This window comes from Apiospora kogelbergensis (genome assembly GCF_038363985.1).
Source record: "Apiospora kogelbergensis strain CBS 113332 chromosome Unknown utg000010l_segment0_segment0, whole genome shotgun sequence".
Lineage (NCBI taxonomy): Eukaryota > Fungi > Ascomycota > Sordariomycetes > Amphisphaeriales > Apiosporaceae > Apiospora > Apiospora kogelbergensis.
In genome coordinates, this window is record NW_027117427.1 from 654,962 (window position 1) to 669,471 (window position 14,510).

Consider the following 14,510-nt stretch of genomic DNA (forward strand, 5'->3'; position numbering starts at 1 on the left):
TCCATGCCTGGTCTCATGTCCATCTCCAGCGTGGTTTACGCAACCCGCAATCCTTCTCGCGCAGTGGATCCACCGAGGCGAGTGCGAACATACTCCATCAAGTCTCGTAATTTCTGTTCTTGAGCATCGGATCTACTCTCGGCGTCAGACCTGCCCGGACCGCGCCATGCAAGCGCACACTCACCTTTTCTGCTGCTGTAGCATCCTGATGCATCGACTGTTAGCATAGGGGGCAAGTAGAATGACCGACAACCCACAGTGAGTTAGACCTTGCAGAAGGACATGTTAGCGGTGGAACGGACATCGGCACAGCCCCGAGACCTACTTCTTCTGCATTTCTATTCTAGTGAGCGATCCATGTTAGCTGCGGCGTGACCACGGAGATCCGCGGACGTATATGGATTCGAGTCTTGTGCGTAGTCCTTGTTAGCTATTCGGCCAGTTCTCTACCTGACCTTTCTATAGCTCACCTGTGAATAGTCTTCTCCAGACGCGCCTCCACGGTCGTCAGTCGCATGTGCAGGTTGCTTCTCTGTCGCCGTTCGTTTCGCCGTCGGGACTTGTCCATGATTAGTAAATAATCCTGCTTCTGGGTACATCACTAACCTCGTCACCATTCTCGCTGCTGGGACACTCGAAAAGACCCGAGGACTGATCATTTAGGGACGGCGGGTAGCTTAGGTCCTCTCTTCCGGAGAAGGAACGGCTTGCAGGAATAGTCGCCCGCGAGGTGGAGGGCGCTTCACTGTGAAAGCCGAGGTCAGTGGCCTGAAACTCACCAGGTGGTAACTCTCTGTAAAGCCGCTGATTCGTGTTGTACAGAGGGTCCATTGCTAGCAGGTTGAGATTGCAGTGCGCCGACGACGTATTGGGAAACCGGTCATGCACGCGCTGTAGAGACGGAGATCATGGCGGTCTGGAAAGCACTTATGTGGACTATGGCAGCAAGGACATAGGCGAACAAGCCACGGACAGACGTATGCTCAAAAGGTCTATCCCTGCGCTCTGGTCAAGATCAAGCGCTTGCAGTAATTGGCCAACCCAGTCACGGACTCCAAAGAGCCGTATAGGTACAACTATGAAGTGGTCCGGGTCAGAATCGATGCAAATGGCTCGAGCCGGTTACATATGATTGGCGCCAAAACTCATACCTCAAGATGCAGCGTCCGAAGCGCCGCAGCAAGGCAACCATGAGTAACGTAACCTCACGACCACTGCCCCACAACTAGTTACAGGGGTTGAACGGTTATATAAAGACTGTTTCCACCCGAGTGTGGCATACATTTTCTTCTTTTTTCTCTACCCTTCCTGTGGCGGTCCACGAGAACCCTGCTGGAACGGTCAATAACATACACTGACGGTGGCGGTCCACGCGAACCCTGCTGGCGATGGCTTTCTGCATTGCACCTGCTGGTGGCGGTCCACGTGAACCCTGCTGGTATGGTCCATAGCATACCTCACACATTGATGGTGGCGGTCCACGAGAACCCTGCTGTTGGTGGCAAGCATGTAGTCAGTGGCGGTCCACGCGAACCCTGCTGGCGATGGCTTTCTGCATTGCACCTGCTGGTGGCGGTCCACGAGAACCCTGCCACGGTCCATAGTGGAGACCCTGACGGTGGCGGTCCACGAGAACCCTGCTGTCTGTGGTCAATGGTGCTTAGCTATTGGCGGTCCACGAGAACCCTTATAGTGACGGCCCATGCATCCTTATAGTGGCGGTCCACGTGAACCCTGCTATAAGTGGTGTGGCCAGCGAAGCCGGCCTCTGCAACCTGTACGTGGTGCTGGCTACGAACCTGTCTGCGCGGACCGAGCCATCCCCGGCCCCGTGGGCAGAGCCAATGCAGAGACGCGATATATTAGATGACTGGAATACGAATACATACTTACAGAACACACTATGTCCTCCCGCCTGCTGTGCGTATTGGATGGCGTAGAATCGCCCGTAGCTTTCCGTAGTCCTGCTCCTTGGTCCTGCGCTGAGTGGCGCAAGGGATGCTGTCAGTCGCTCGTGCTGTAGCAACGGCGTGCCTTGTTCCCCTTGGATCGGTCTGTAGAGGTACACTGTACGGTACTACACTATAGCCTTGGAGAGGCCTAGAAGTTTGACGAGCCCCAGGACTAGACCACGAGAAGGTGAGACCACGGCTGCCGAAGTGACCGCGCCGGAACCGCCCATCGTCCAATCTGGGAGTTCGGTGCTGGGAGAGTAGCAGCGCCCATCTAGAACTCGATCCTAGCCCCGGCCACCTGGTAGTGCTCCCAAGTACTGGCAAGTGCTCAGAGAGCATCACGCGCTTGCTGTACCCCGAATCATCCAGCAGGTATTCTCTATCGCCGCATCCGTCGAGAGCTCAAAGATCCTCGCGCGCTGTTTCCGGTCTTGACTTCATAGTTGCCTGCAGACCTGTTGGGTGCAGCGTTGGAAGAGTAGCAATGGCGCACTAGCGCACTAGCGCAACCAGCGGGCCAGGTCTAGAACCCACCGTTATTGGCGGAGAGCTAGTTCGCGACCCTGCGTCATTTTAGGACCAACTGCCCAATCCTCCTGAACTGCGCAAGAACTTCTCAAGACACGCTGAAGAGAAGCTGGCCCGAGATTCGTCTCGCCAACATGGGTCCCGGAACCAGATTAGCAGCGCTCCTGGCAAGGTTTATCCAACTCGAGCTCATCATGTCATCAACGTTTCGCACCCGCAAACCAGCACTTGCTATATCTACCGTTACGCGGGACGCTATTGTAGCTCAATGGACACTCCAGGAATATGCGCCAAGGGGTCCAACAAGTTGCCCGAACCGTATTAGGTAGCTAGGCCTTCGTCATGGCCCACACCAAGGCGCAGAAAGATAAGGTTCGCAAGAGCGGCTTGTCGCTGCAGAACAAGACACGGGAGCTCGGGCGGTACTGCGACGTCTTCAGCGTGCTTGCGTACTGGAACCCGACGCACGAGCGGATGGAGACGGCGATGCACGTCCCACGCGGGCAGCGCGTGCCGGACCTCAACAGGATTGTCCGTCCCCATGTCCCGGTTACCGTTCCGTCGAGTGTATCCAGCTCTGTTACTAACAGCCGCAGTTTCGACAATCAGCCGCGTGCCAGGCGAGACCGAGCCACGGCCGAGCGACACGATCGAGCCGCGTAGTCGAAGCCATCAATTTCGAGGCCCAGGCGGACGCCAGCGACGACGCGAATGCCGTTGCTGCCATAGGCAGCGACGCGGATGCCGAGTACGAAACAGATCCCGAGTATGTTGCAGCAGTTCCCGCTGCCGCGGCGGAGCCTCTGTCTGTCTACGACATCATCCCCGACGAGGACGGCGGGACTGTCATTCCCAACCGTCCCATGAGACAGAAGGGACCGAGGCAGCAGCCTTCGCCGCAAAGGCCGCAAGGTAAGCATGATTCTCGTCTATTGACCACATAGTCGACTGACTGTTGACGCTCATCATACAGCAGGCACTCCAGGTTCCCAACCGACAGTAGAGCGGCAGCCCGCCCGCACCGAGCCCAGCTTTATTACGGACACCGCGCCGCCCGCCGCGACGAATGCAGGAGCTCGGCCAGCACCCACAAGATACGCCGACCACAGTGTGATGGGTGCGTCGTTGCAGGGAGCTGCACGTTGGGATAGCCAGGTGGCGGCTAGAAGGCCCTTGGCGTCGACCATGTCGACCCAACCACGGCAGTGCGCAAAGCTGTCACAGGCAGGCCGTCCAAGAAGGTCTGTGCAGAATGCGGCGGGGCACGCGCCAGACTACTACAAGGACTACAGGCGCAAGTTACAGCGGGACACCCTGGCGAAGAAGATGGTGGGAATGCTGGAGGACCTTCGAACGAGTCTTGGCGGCATGCAGTTCGGCTGAAGAGGTAGCACATGTTAATGCGTCAAATACCACAAGGTAGCTCTGTGTATGCTTATGTTGAAGCATGTTGTGAGGTCTAATTCAGTAACCAACAATCTAACGCTACTGTTGTGCCTTTTGCTCCCGTGACTCCCTGGTCCTAGCCTCCACCGCCGCCAGACTTGCTTCGATGCGACGTGAGGTTGATCCGCGTTAACACGATTCGCTCAACGATGATGGGCTGCCGCTTTTGGCTCGACGCATCAATCTCCTCAGCATTTGGTCAACACATAGGAAAGCTGGCAGGCATCGCTTTCCGCCTTCTGAGTGTTTCTACGGTGATTCTGGTGTGAAGAAATAGTGCGCGAGGTACGGCGCACTTCTTGTGCAAGTCGGGATGGGTTGGGGAACATTCCTGCGGCGGATGGAAAGAAAGGCATTCCCAAGGATCCCTCCAGATAGCTGTCCTTAGTATCTACTAACTCGAAGTTGACTACTTTGGTTTCTGGTTAGTTCTCCTATCATGTTCTTGCGATAGATCTAGACGCAAGGTGAGCTGGGTTCATTCAATCGTTTCAGCCCTAACTTCCACACCGACCCTAACATTTCTATGCTAAGATGTATTCCAGGCTCGTCTTTGCTCGACTTTGTAGCCCCCATACATCCATGGAGACCTCGTGCGGGCCCCGGCCCTTGCCTGATTCCACGGTCGGTCCTTGGGCGAAGTTTAGAGCAAGAGACGCTGCCCGAGCAGGATAACCGACGAAAGGACTCCCACATCGAGACTGAGGGCCTCGAGGTCCTTCTGTAGCGGGGCCGCCTGCATCCGTTTCCTGTGCTAGGATCGTCGGGGGCATATTTGGCATCTCTGCTGAGGAATCCCCAGCGTCCCCGTCTTGGCCATGCAGCCCCTCCATTTCCTGGTGTAAACCGATGTCATGCCCATTGCCCAAGCCAGACGCATCGGATTCAGGATTTGGGGACTCTGCACTCATGTCGCTTATGTCGCTTATACCCTCCCCCCCGCCGCCTGGCTGACACCGACCGGCTTCCAGTGTTGTGGGCTGCGAAGCACCTGCTGTTGCTACCATGCCAGTTCCTATCGCTGCGCCTGCAACTTCGAAGCCATTGGCGTCACCAGCCACCGCATCGCACATTGGAGAGTCGAGACGCTCATTGCACCCCGTCAACAGTTCTGTCGGCGATCCTGGGACAACCCGATCGCTGGCCTGTTGCATGGCAGACATCCCATCAACACTGTCCTTTGTCGACGGCGTGCAAGCTGTCAAACCTGCCATGGGTTGCGGGCTTGGATGGCCTGTTTCAGCACTCTGTCGCCTCTGGGATCGTAGCAGTCGGCCCGCCGAGCCTTGCCCCGTATTTCTGGCATGGCTTGATTTGAAAGACGGCTTCTGCACTGACCTCGACGTGCGGAAGACTCGTGCCCGTTGTGTCACGCGAGCCTGCCGGCCGCGTAGGCTCTGAACCTAGTATGCTCAGTCAGCGCGGGACATGCCCCAAGGAGCGAATACACTTACCACCTGGTCGAGATCGGGGATTTTCTGGCCTCCGGGAACGTACATGGCCATTTCCATCCGGGCATGGACAATGTTCCAGTACATTGTTAAGCTGAACACATTGCACATCTCTCCAAGCGCCAGCACCTTTCGCTGTAGGGATTCCCCAGACTTCCGTGTTTTGTCTTTCTCCCGCTTGTCGTGCATGTAGCGTCTACTCGGCGTGATTTGAGACGCCAACTTGGCGTTTGGCGGCAACTCCACCTGCAGCGGTTCCGTCTCTGGTGCAGCCTCCGTCACGTCCCCCGGCACTGCGTGAGACCCTGGCTGTCGTGGAGATCGCGGTCGGGGTCCAGGTTCCGATGGCGGCTGTGGCAGGCACGTCTCGATTCCCTCCATCCGTGCAGTCGTTGCGAACGCGAGCTCTTCCAGCAGCCGTTCCTTGGCCATGCACAGCTCCTGCATCATCTCGTTCTTCATGTTTTGCAACTCATCACGGCTACGGCTCTTCTCCCGCTGGTATAACTGCAAGTCTTCTTGAAAGCTTTCGAGCTTTTGCATCAATATCGCGCTGATTTCTTCGGTGGCGTTGAGAACGTGTCGAGCTTCATGATGGTGCGGAAGGCGTGACTCTGACAGAGGCTTTGGAGTGACGCACACCTCGCCCTCGCTAGCATCGTATTCGTAACTGTCGATAATGCCGTGGACTGCCATGGATTGCATTTATCTCGCTTTCTGGATGGTGATTTCGGGTGTGTAGAACGAGGGCGATAAGACTCATCGCCTTTGAACGGGACGAGACCGCATCGGGGCTTTATAGTCTGCATGAAGTAGACCCAGCGGAGGGTATGGCCGGCACACGTGCCTGCGCATCATCGAGTCTAACAGAAAACCATTGAAGTCGCTTTGAGCGCTGGCAGCGCAATTGCCATGCTTCGTAAGGCGCACGTACTGCATCTCTGTCTGGGTTGCGTAGGCGTAATCAGGGATGCTTTGGAGAAGTTGTAGGTCGAGACAGTTTTGACGCGGCGAAAATTGTTGTGGGGTTGGTTGGCATTGGCGGCCGTCGCCTCAGCGCTAGCTTAGGAGGCGCTGAGTCGAAATCGGCACCCTTGATTCAATACCTAGCGGCCTGGAGAGCTCGAAATGCTCGGTTCCTCTTGTTCTTTTAGCGTTGGAAATGAATTTATACTCTTCCGATTCTCATAGGAAGCCCTCGTCAATGCGATGCTTGCTTTCAGGTTTTTCCTAGCAATATATTATGTAGCTGCATATGGACAAAACTGGATGCTAATTCGTTTGGATCTTTGGGTACAGAAACAGAGGAGCAGCTATTGCGGCCCGGCACCGAGTGGGCCAGGGAGTCTCTAATTGCGTGGATGGCTTTGTCTTGCACTAGTTTGCGCATAAGCGTATGCGAGGAAACCGTGCCACCGTGGTGAAAGGCAAACACCACTCTCCTTCTCGTCATCCCTACTTCCTTTCGCACCTGCCCTGCCTTAATACACCAACCGGCCATTGCACATCCTACCACCGGCCATTTATGTCACGCTGTAAAAGGTTACTTCTTGGGTTTGCTTGATGTATTCTGGTAATTGACCTTGTCCGTCTTAAGAAACTGAAGGATCTTTCTTCCGCACTCTCAACGATCATCCTTGACAGCGAGGATTCGCCGATCAACCCCGCAGCTTTACTACGATCCCCAATGTCTGATCCGGAGATTGCACAGCTCCGACGCGAAATCGAAGAGCTCACGCGCGCGAGAGAGGCGGCAGAGGCACGAGAGAAACAAGAGCGACACCAGAAGGAACAAGAGCGACGCGAGAAGGAACAAGAGCGACGCGAGAGGGAGGCGGCAGAGGCACGAGAGAAACAAGAGCGACGCGAGAGGGAGGCGGCAGAGGCACGAGAGGAACAAGAGCGACGCGAGAGGGAGGCGGCAGAGGCACGAGAGAAACAAGAGCGACGCGAGAAGGAGCAGCTCAGACACGAAAACCAACCGACTACGCTGGATGAATACCTACGGAACTGCCACACCCTCCTCTATAAAAGCTTCAAGCTCGCCGACAAGTCTGTATCTTCCACGGGATTCACAAAAGTCGACGGCAAGTTCTACCCGAAATGGCTTCGTCCTTGGACCCAGTTTGCCGACTCTCTCCGCCAACAACAGTTTGACGTCATCGTGGACGCCTGTGGAGGTGAGCGACTCTTCCACCAAGAAAGCACAACCCGAGACATAGGAAGCACCAATTCCCACAAGCTGGCGGGCAACAAGAACGCGGTCGCTTCTTTTGAAAAGGTCGCAGTCGAGGATCCTGTCTTTGCTATTCTCCGGCATTTGGGTGACCAGGAAGCCATACGTGCGAAATACGGATTCAGCCGGCTACGGTTCAGCGACAACAATCGCGAAATCACGCACGCGAGCGGCGGAACCCCACTGCCGAACGAGGACCTGGATACCGAAGAGCCAGAGCGGCGGAGGGCCGGGCCGAACAAACGAGCAGCATCCGAGCTGAGAAGGAAGCCTCGATCAACAAACCCGGATGGAGCCGGGCTCCGAACGCGGCCCGGCGGGGACGAAAGCCTGGCGTTTGTCTATGACTACAAGGCCGCTCACAAAATTGCGGCCGATCATGTGAATCTGGCCATTTCGAAGGAAACCTTGTTTATGGAAGTCGTTGAACAAGTGAACAGGACTACATCGAGGACGGGTGCCACGCAAGTGCAATACGAAGCCGAAGCACGGCTGGCCATGGCGCTCACCCAAGTCTTTGACTACATGGTCACCTACGGGGTTGGGTATGGCTATGTGGCAGCGGGCGAGTCGCTGCTGCTGCTCCACGTCGACCGGGCCGATCCACAAACGCTGTTCTGCCATCCGTGTGTGCCCAGCAAAGATGTGGGCGACGCATCGTGCGAAAACTGGGCGGAACAACGGATCTACACGGCCGTGGCGCAGCTCAGCAGCTTTTGTCTGTTGAGTCTCCAATCGGATGCGCTTCAGGGACCTTTTCTCGACGCCGCTCTGAAGAGCGCGAAGGCGGTCTTGAAGACATGGGCAGAGCCGTACGAGGATGCCGCGCAGTTCTCCGCGGAGGAGACGGAGTCGTCGCAGGCGGCGTCATCGTCCCCTGCACGACGAGCCGATCCAGATTTTGTACCCGACGAAAGTCCCATTGGCCGGAAAGTCGCCTTGCGGCCGAGGCCGTCCTGTAGGCCGTCATCGTCGTCTCGCCGGGATGACGAGGGCGAGGACGAGGACGGGCCGGAAGATGACTTGCCGCCGCCGTGGACAAGGTCGGTGGAAAAGCGGAAGGGCGGCCCATCGCATAGCAGCTCCGAGGAAGATGAGACGCGCCACTCGGCGCCTACGCGGCAATACTGCTCGCAGGCGTGCCTGCTAGGCCTCAAGAGGGGCCGGGCCCTCGACGACGGCTGTCCGAATGTGCTCGCGCATCGTGTCGCGGGCGGAGATGGCCTGCGGCACCCTGTCACGGCCGACGAGTTCACACGCCTGGTCAGTGAGCAGCTGCGCGACAGTCCATACCGAGGTTGCTTAGGGCTAGGTGGGTGGGGTAAGAGGGGTGCGACAGGCGTGCTATTCAAAGTGGAACTTGGACCATACGGCTACACCTTTGTCGGCAAGGGGACACTGTCGGGTGGCCTCGAGCAGCTGCAGCACGAGTGCCGGGTCTACGCGCGGCTGGCGACGCTCGAGGGCTGGGTGGTGCCTGTGCACCTGGGCCTGGTGCACCTGGATCGGGGCTACGTGCTACCAGGCGGGAGGAGGGTGGTGCACATGATGCTCATGTCGTGGGGCGGCGAGACAGCGGCGGACGCGGGCATGGAGGCGGCGGAGCTGGAGGCGCAGAGGCGTCGCTCGTTGGAGGCGGTGTGGGCGGCGGGGGTGGAGCACGGCGACCTGCGCGATGCCAACCTGCTGTGGAACGTGGAGCGCGGGCGTGTCATGGTGATTGACTTTGACCAAGCCGTCCTCCGGCCAGCGCCCAAACACCGGCAGGTGTCTGCGGTCAAGACGAAAAGGAAGCATGTGGCGGATCGGCTCGAGGGTTGTTCTCGGAAGCGTGGCCTGCTCTACAATCGTCTGCAGCCGGCGTAGATCAACGACGTAATCATATTATCTTCGGGCGAGAGGCTGTGATTGGCAAGGCCTCTCTGCCGGCTGTATATTTTCACCGAGGCTAGACGACGCCCTCTATCCTTGATATAGGCTCTCATGATCTGCGTACACTAACCTGGCTCAAGTGTGAGGCCTGCATCATCCCCCGCCCTGCAGGATTCCGTTGTCTAAGCCACATAGGCACCGCTGGGTATAAGTAGGGCACTGTCTCTTCTAGTCTGTCCCGTGTTGTTGGGACATCTTCCCACTTGAATTTTATAGGAAATCTTCCTTTATCACTCGCCAGTCCACACGAAGCTGACCATGGATCACTGCTTACTACCACACGATATTTTCGCCGTCATTGCACGCCAGGCCGACGAAGATGCAGTACGCGGGCTATTGCTTACTTGCCGCGATTTGTACGAGTTACTCGTTCCGCTATTCTATACGCGAGCTGTCCAGGACTATCCGCATCTATGTGAGAGGATCGTCACAGCAATTCGCTTCGATGTTGACGAAGAAGCGATCATTCGCTCCCTCAAGAGGGCTGAACGAGCCAGCGCAAGGTTCGACTTGTTTGAAGAGACAGACATTGAAGACCCCAGCCCGACGTTTATGCGTTCAGGGTGGCCAACTCGTGCTTTGAACCATCAGTCGATCTATTGTTCGCTGATGGGGCTCGCCGCTTTTTGCGGCTATAAGGACGTGATTTCTTTCCACGAACCATGGTAGACCAGCACTCGCGAAGCTGCTGCTCGACAAAGGAGCGCAGCCTCCAGATTTCGAACTTGAGGATATTCGGCTTGTCGCTCAGAGAGTTCGCAAGGGAGTTCGCAAGGACAGGCGCAATAGAGAGACGCTATTGAGACAATATCCCAACATCCAGGAACTTTGTGCACTGCTTCTCGAATACTACACAAACCGTTCGCCGGAAAGGCATCATCATCATGCCACGATAACTTGGCTTCGCCAATTCTGTGTGAGAATGGCTGAATGGTCGCTATTCGACGATACCCGTTCAGCCCGCGGATGGTTGTCGATGCCCGCACGGCAGTCGAGCCCCGTCGCTCCCCAGATCAGCCCACTGATGGTGTTGGCAGAGTCAGCCGTGATGGAAAGTCGCGAGGGAAGTCATGGCAAGCGAGAGGCAAGCCAGGCCTTGTATGGTGAGAACAAACGGCAGAGATATGCATGACTATGCAGCACTTGAAGATCTCGATAAGCTAGCACGGAATGTGCTACGTAGTATGGGGGAAACCGTACGACCTGCCGTAGAATTGTTGGTAGAATATCGGAAATGAAGCTTTACTACCTGTATTGAAGGTTGATTATTTTGACTGTGACCATTGCATGGAAGTCATTGTCGCTCGGCCCACGTGCCAAAAGCGCATGGAGGTTGGAGGAAAGTCGAAGAAGCAGGTTAAGGGGGTGGCTGGTCTCGTCAGCCACAGGAGAAAGCGGCTGCGCTTTGTGGGGGCGGGGTTCTAGTGCAATGCCAGACAGCTCGAAAACTAATTTTTTTTTTTTTTTTTGAATCAAGTTTATTGTCCGTATGCAGCTATCTAGCTATGACAGACATTATGACAAACCTAGCCCTGATGAGGGCTTACTCCTTTCAAGCCAGGAGAGTCCAAATCTAGAAATTCCATCGCTCAACTTGCTGTCCATGCACAGCCTGTTCGTTGTAGTTAGCAAAAGGGAAGCTTTGTTTCCCGTAGCAACGAGAGCAGAGCCCCCCTTCCACGCATGGTGGTGAAAAGAACGCTAGTCGTGAGAGGGAGCCCCATGAGCTGCCTCTGTAACTGCTGTCGCTGCCTGCTGAAGTGCCGACAGTAGAGTAGGAGATGCGTTGTCGTCTGCCTTGTTCTGCCGCAATACCTACAGACGTCTGAGTCGGTTTTCCCTATGAGACGTAGGTACGTTGCTATGTGTCCTATGCCTGTGCGTAGCTGGATATACGCGGACGAGACACTCCGAGGGAATCCAGAGTAGTCAAAGGGCTTCATTGCAAACTTTGGCGGCTTTCTAGTCAACAATCGGTACTGTTTCCCCAGGCCGTGGGCGCGTTGGCCGTGGTCTTCATTTAGTTCTTCGAGGTCCCACAGCTGCTTCCATCTTTCTTTCACCTTCTGCTGGATCTGGCTCTTCAGCCAGCTGAGGGATACGAGCTGGTCTTGCCGGTCGTGTCGTGGGAGGGGCTTCTGAAGCCCCTTCTTCGCTAGCTTGTCGGCTACCTCGTTGCCCCAGATCCCACAGTGCGCCGGACACCAATGGAGCTGGACAGGGTACTGGAGAGATTCTGCAATGTTGTTCACTTGCCTCGCCAGACGGCTAGTTCCTTGCGTCTGACGGAGCGCGACCTGACTGTCGGTGAAGATGTAGCAGGGAGCGTTCCACGATCGGGCAATTCGCAGGGCTTTGTATATGCATATGAGCTCTGCATCCGCAATCCGAAGGCCGGAGCCTAGATTCCAAGAGTAGCATTTGGCTGCTCTCGTGTGCGGAGCAAAGGAACAGAGGCCCGCTGCGGACCTCGTTGTATTCCCTCGGGTATCAAAAGAGCCATCCGTGTAGATGATGGCTGTGTGCTGCGGGATCGTTCGAAGGAGTTCACGATGTCTCTTCGCTGCCTCCTCTTTCCCTACGCTGAGTATAACCGGGCGCAGGGGAGGGCTGTACCATGGCGGGAACCAAGATTGGTCTGTCTTCTCTATGTTTTGTGACTTCGAGAGACTTTTCAGCAAGACAATGAGGGACTGAAGTTGTGTGGGGTAGGGCTTTGGGGGTTGAGAAAGACCGTAATTACAGTTGTTCCCCAGAGCGGGTTGGTTTCGTGATCCGTTAGCAAAGGCTTGCTTGACGGGGTGGTTGTGGGGTAGCTTGGTGAAGCGAAGTGCATATTGGTATGCGAGCTTCATGTGTCTGCATTCCGGCGGGAGGAGGGCAGCTTCGACCTCCAGTGCCTTGATCGGCGACCTGGGGAACGCTCCCGTGATCGTGGCCAGTGCTTGGTTCTGGAGCTTCTGGTACTGCTCCCACAGGGACTGGCAGCCTCTTCGTCCGAACCAGAGCAGGGATCCGTAGTCGGCCACCGAGCTCACGCAGGCCACGTACAGCTGGCGCATGGCATTCAGCCCGAGCCCTCTTCGCTGGCGGGCGATGCGCTGGATGCCTTGGAGAGCTCCGTTGGCTAGGGTCAGTCGCTTTTCTACGTGGGTCCGAAACGTCAGCCCAGAATCGAACCAGATGCCGAGCCAGCGAACCGCGGGCTTGGGTATCACCTCGGCGCCTTGGATCGTTATGGTGTCCAGCAAGGGTTGTCTGCCGCGGTGGAAGTGGATCAGTTCTGTTTTTTCCACTTCGAAGGTCGCGCCCGCCTTATCGGCCTTGTCGAAGAGTAGTCTCAGGGCGTCATGAAGCACCCGGCAGTTTTTCTGCGCCGACGTCGAGCTTGCTGCGAGGGCAAAGTCGTCCATGTACGACAGCTGCAGCGTGCCATTCTGTGCGGTGACCAAGCGGACATACAACAAGAAGAGGATCGGGGAAACAGGGGAACCCTGTGGCAGCCCCGAAACTGCGTAGGATTCGGAAAGCTGGCCGTTGAACAGCAGTTTGATTTTGCGCCCGCAGAGAAAGTGAGTGACCCAGCGGATCAGCTCTTCGGGCAGATGGAGCTTCTGGAGGATCTGGATCAGCTTGTCTGGTTGGACCAAGTCGAATGCTCCCAGTATGTCGAGGAAGATCACGGTGGTGATCTTCTTTTCCTGGCGGTGCCGCTCAATATATTGTTGTAAGAGTAGGGCAGCATCTATGGCCGATCGCTGTTTCCTGCCGCCGATCTGCGAGCTCTCTAGAAGGTCCGGCTCGACGTTTGCCAAGTACGCCAGCCGATTCGCAAAGAGCTTTTCGAGGAGTTTGCTTAGGCAGGGCAGGAGTGAGATGGGACGATACACCTTTGGTCTGGAGTAGTCGGGCTTGTTGCGCTTCGGCAAGACGACCCCGATCGCGGTCTTCCACGCTGCAGGGTGGTAGCTGCTGTGGAACAAGGCTTTGTAGGCTTTATAGAACACGTGTGGGATGGCCGTGTACGCTTCGCGGATGATCCGCCAGTTGATGCGATCCTCCCCTGGGGCTGTGTCCTTCTGCGGAATAGCCTTTTCGATCTCGATCGCTGCTAGGGTAGGCCATTGCCAATCGCCTTTGCTGTTAGATCGAGCCCGGCTTCTGGGGCCGGCAGGTGATGGATGCGGCAGTGGAGGTAGTGTTGGTGGCGATGGAGGGTGATCCGACTGCTGTATTCCCTTGAACAGGGTGGAGACTAGGGCCTCGCATTTTCCCGAGAACGAGTTGACGATCTCTTCTTTCCCGCTCACCTCGTAGCGTAGGGCGGGTATGAATGGGTCTGTTCTTGGTTTGGTGTAGCTATACGCAGTGAATATTTCCTTCCCACTAGCCTCCGCCAGAAACGTAAACCAGTGGTCTGTTTTGGCCCGGTCGATAGCCTGGAAGTAGCTGTTCCTCGCCTCCTTGCAGGCTGTCTCCGTATCCCGGCTTGGGGTTCTTTTGTATCGTCGGAAGGCTCGATGATAACGCATCCGCTGGACGGTTAGGTCTGGGCACCACCAGGCTTTGGACCTGTCGCATGGTCGCTTCACTGGGATCGATTCGTTTGTGGCTACTTCGATGGCCTGTTGAAGCGATAAAGCGACGCTCTCGAAGTCGCCTCGATCGGCTGCAGCGTCTATGGTGGACTCGAGAGAGACCGCAACCTCCCTGAGTTGTCTTCGAAACCTTTCCCAGTCGGCCATTTTGGTGCAGAACTGGGGCGGAAGCGGTCTTGCTGTCTGGTGTGCTGGGAGGAACGCTCGGAGGCTGACGGCCTCGTGGTCGGATCCTGTCCCTGGGAGGTACGACCAGTCCTGCCAATGGAGGCTCCGGAAGCCGATGGAGAAGGCCAGGTCTTCTAGTTCAATTGCAGAGCCCAGGAGATTCTGAAGCTCACCCCGAAAAGTCGTATTGACGCAT

General features: G+C 56.4%; 2 protein-coding genes across 2 annotated transcripts; both read right to left on the reverse strand.

Annotated features, from left to right (window-relative positions):
- Window positions 1-97: 97 nt before the first annotated feature.
- Window positions 98-831, reverse strand: PG998_014306 (uncharacterized protein; the record flags this gene model as incomplete). Its single annotated transcript, XM_066881122.1, has 2 exons — window positions 98-217; window positions 607-831. The coding sequence occupies 2 exons, from the start codon at window positions 829-831 to the stop codon at window positions 98-100; spliced, it is 345 nt and encodes a 114-aa protein (XP_066723974.1).
- Window positions 832-13,934: 13,103 nt separating this feature from the next.
- PG998_014307 (uncharacterized protein) lies at window positions 13,935-14,510 on the reverse strand (the record flags this gene model as incomplete). The annotated part of the gene is made up of 2 exons (XM_066881123.1): window positions 13,935-14,448; window positions 14,488-14,510. 2 exons carry the CDS (start codon window positions 14,508-14,510, stop codon window positions 13,935-13,937), a joined length of 537 nt encoding a protein of 178 aa, XP_066723975.1.